This window comes from Merops nubicus, unplaced genomic scaffold, assembly GCF_000691845.1.
Source record: "Merops nubicus isolate BGI_N331 unplaced genomic scaffold, ASM69184v1 scaffold26169, whole genome shotgun sequence".
NCBI classification, from domain to species: Eukaryota; Metazoa; Chordata; class Aves; order Coraciiformes; family Meropidae; genus Merops; species Merops nubicus.
This window is the reverse complement of record NW_008630611.1, coordinates 1-3,316: the sequence shown is the minus strand read 5'-3', so window position 1 is coordinate 3,316 and position 3,316 is coordinate 1. Positions and strand designations below refer to the sequence as shown.

Sequence of the window (3,316 nt, the reverse complement as noted above, 5' to 3'; positions counted from 1 at the left end):
GATAGAGTTTAGGATCCTTCCTCCTTCCTTATTTTAAGTCATTTGCTCTGGGAAAAGGTGAGACTGGGACAGAGACATCCCCCGGTTATTGTGTTCTCCTTAAATCCTAAAACGGGGTGCATACATGTGCTCATAGTAATTTTATTTTGTTCTCTTACACTTACTGTGGTAGGAGTTCTTACTCTGTGTCTTAAACTACTGGTTTTACTATGTCTGAATAATTTTCTTTAGCAGAATAAAATATTTATTAACACCTTTGATCCCAGCACATCTACGGCACTTCTTAGACAATAAGCTTAGTACACACCAGCACGATAACTGATGTTAAATCCACCAGTTGTGCCCGTGTAGAAAGTGTATAATGAGTCTTCTACCCTTTAAAGCTGGAGAAGGTGGAGTTGTCTGTGCAGAAAATATTCTGTGTTAAGTAGAACTTGAGGAACATCTGGTGTGTTCTGTCCCTTCGACTGTGTGAAACCCAAGCTGGGCTGCTCAGGTTTCTAATAAGTAGAATCACATTTACTAGTTTGCATTAGTGACATAGCAGGCATCTGTCTGTATCATTTTTCCCTGAAAAGGAGCATTGCTGCTTCAATAGCTATTAAAAAAAACACATAAGATAACAAAAGTTTCTTTTGAATGTATACACGTAGAGGTTTGAGGTGATGGCTGAATTGTGGCTACTTGCCTGTGTTGACATACACTGACAGTTGATCACCAAAATAATGTTTTTTCCCCAACTGGAGTTTTAAAAGTTTCTGTAAAAACCAAATGTCATTGTAAAAGTAATCAATCAAATAAGGGTTTGTACCTTACACAAAGGGGTGTATAGAATCTTCTGTGAAAATATGGACCTTTAACATTGTTTCATGTTGAACCACTTAACATTTAGAATGGTTTAATTTTAAATTGGTAATCCTTATTATTATGATGTGGTGAAAGTTGGCCTGGTGAGGACTGTACGTTACATCGTCCTGGTTTTCTTTAATTCATATCCTTCAATCTTTGTTTTATTTCAGGAGACATCAACAAATGGAACACAAATTAACTTAAGCCTACAGGAGGCTGGTGACACCTGAAAGAGGGTAGGCAAAATTGAGACGTAAGATTGTGTTCAAAACTAACTTAGTGGTGATAATGATGATGGTAGTGGAGCAAACTTAGGTAGGATGTGAAAAAACATGCTTACCTGGATGCTAGAAATGAACTGATGCTTGTAAATAACTGAAAAAAATGGAGAATGTGTTTAAATGTGGTCTTGAACTCAGGAGTTGAGTTTTTGTAGGTCACCTAATGCTTTGTTTAGCAGCTATTGGAAAAAAAAAAATATTCTTATTGAAAATGTAGTATTATGAATTATTTCTTACTATAACCTGCAGGAGTAATAATGTGGCTGATTCACTGCCCTCTTTTCATCTGAATGCTAAGTTCTGTCTTCACAAATTCACTGTAAATAGAGACTCTAGACTTTTTCATTTATAGTCCTAGGAAAGAGCATGATCAGTGGCTCCTAATCAATATTTTTATTATTTCAAGACAAAGTAAGGAAATGGATTAAGATTTTTATGCAGGATAGGAAACCAGAGTTTTGGGAGAGCTATAAAATACTGCTTTTTGTGAGGCTTCTTTCCATCTTTGCTGATCGGTGACATTCAGCTGGTTTCCCAACATTACAGTTGCCATAACTCTGGGATTTCTGGAGCCACATGTTCACCAGAGAAACTGTTGAAATGGCCAGTGGGATAGAAGGGAAGGGTCTTCCAGTGTGTTCTAATAAATCTTACAGCAGCAGAGTGTTAGAACTTGTATTTCAAAACATATGTGTATTTTCAAGTGTTTTTCTTATGACTTGTAGGTCCGTTATTCTTGCCAACTCCTGGATTTCCTTCCAGGGAAAGTGGAGCAGCTGTGCTTTTTGCTTTCTGTCTGACCTGTTGGGAGTACATTTTGGAGCATGTTTGCTACTTAGCAGGGAACCAAAATTCAGGTACAACCCATTAAAAAAAAAAAGACAACAGGTTGATTCTGATTACTATGTCATTTTATCCAAGTTGATGTTTTCCTTATGTTACTGTTGGTGAGAATGGTTTCCCTGGTAATATTTATTTGGTGATTTTTAAGGAGTTTAAAACTTAAAAGTAATATTCATATGGTTGTTAAATTGTGCATTGAGTCATGCTCTATGGTAAAAGTAAACCTTTAAAAACACACACTTAAAAAGATGAATTAAACTTTTTTATGAATGCATTCAAATCAATAACATTTGTGTTTTGAAAATACTTTCCCTTCTAGGCACAAGAGTTTGTAAACATAAAGTGTGAATATGGGTGAAAAGAAGCCAGAGCCTTTGGACTTTGTAAAAGATTTTCAGGAGTATCTTACCCAGCAGACTCACCATGTAAATATGATTTCTGGATCAGTTAGTGGAGACAAGGAAGCAGAGACTCTTCAGGGAGGTGAGCTAATTTCAGGGCTATCAGATCTAATTTTTTTGAGACTGACCCCACTGCTTACATTCCAGATAATTACACAGGCTACTACAGTTGTGTGGAAGCATTTCTGATAGTTGTTTTCACCTCACCAAAGATATGAAGGTATCTTTGTTTTAATCAGGGTATATTTTTATAGTTCTATATGTTTAAAGACTAAGGGCGTAGAGAAGCAAAAGATATTTTGCAGAAGATACTCTTAGAGCAGGACAGGTGGTATCTCACTGATTCTTCATTGACATCTCTGTTGCATTGTTCACAGCTGGAACAGAAGGTGATCAGAATGGTCTGGATCACCCTTCTGTTGAAGTCTCACTGGATGAAAACTCAGGAATGTTGGTGGATGGGTTTGAAAGGACGTTTGATGGAAAGTTAAAGTGTCGATACTGCAACTATGCCAGCAAGGGAACAGCCCGGCTCATAGAGCACATCAGGATTCATACAGGTAGGAAATGCTCTGTGGTGCTTCAAGCAGGGTGGTAGTTCTTAGTTAACAATTACAATTGGGCTTTTGGGGGCTTAATATACCATTTTTTAAAAAAATGTCCCCTGTACCTGTCTAAATTATGCAAATTCCCACTTATATTTATTATTGCAGACTATTGAGTTGAAGTAACTGTCTATGGGAGGAAAGTTTATCATGAAAACATCACTATAAACTGAAGGTCCTCAATGTAACTTCTAGTTTTTCCTTGCTAATCAGAAAAGTGGAAAATGTACATCCTGGTACACAGAGATTTATAGGGGCTTTTCCTCCTGTGTTGACTATGAAAATGTACCTGTTGTGTGCAGCATTCTAGATGTGGAAGTACAAAACAGAGTAATAA

General features: G+C 36.9%; 1 protein-coding gene across 1 annotated transcript; it reads left to right on the top strand.

Moving 5' to 3' along the window:
- Positions 1–1,018: 1,018 nt before the first annotated feature.
- LOC103779729 (zinc finger protein Pegasus-like) lies at positions 1,019–2,981 on the top strand. The gene is made up of 3 exons (XM_008947375.1): positions 1,019–1,085; positions 2,293–2,456; positions 2,752–2,981. Exons 2-3 carry the CDS (start codon positions 2,324–2,326, stop codon positions 2,970–2,972), a joined length of 354 nt encoding a protein of 117 aa, XP_008945623.1. The 5' UTR covers positions 1,019–1,085; positions 2,293–2,323; the 3' UTR covers positions 2,973–2,981.
- The last annotated feature ends 335 nt before the right edge of the window (positions 2,982–3,316 follow it).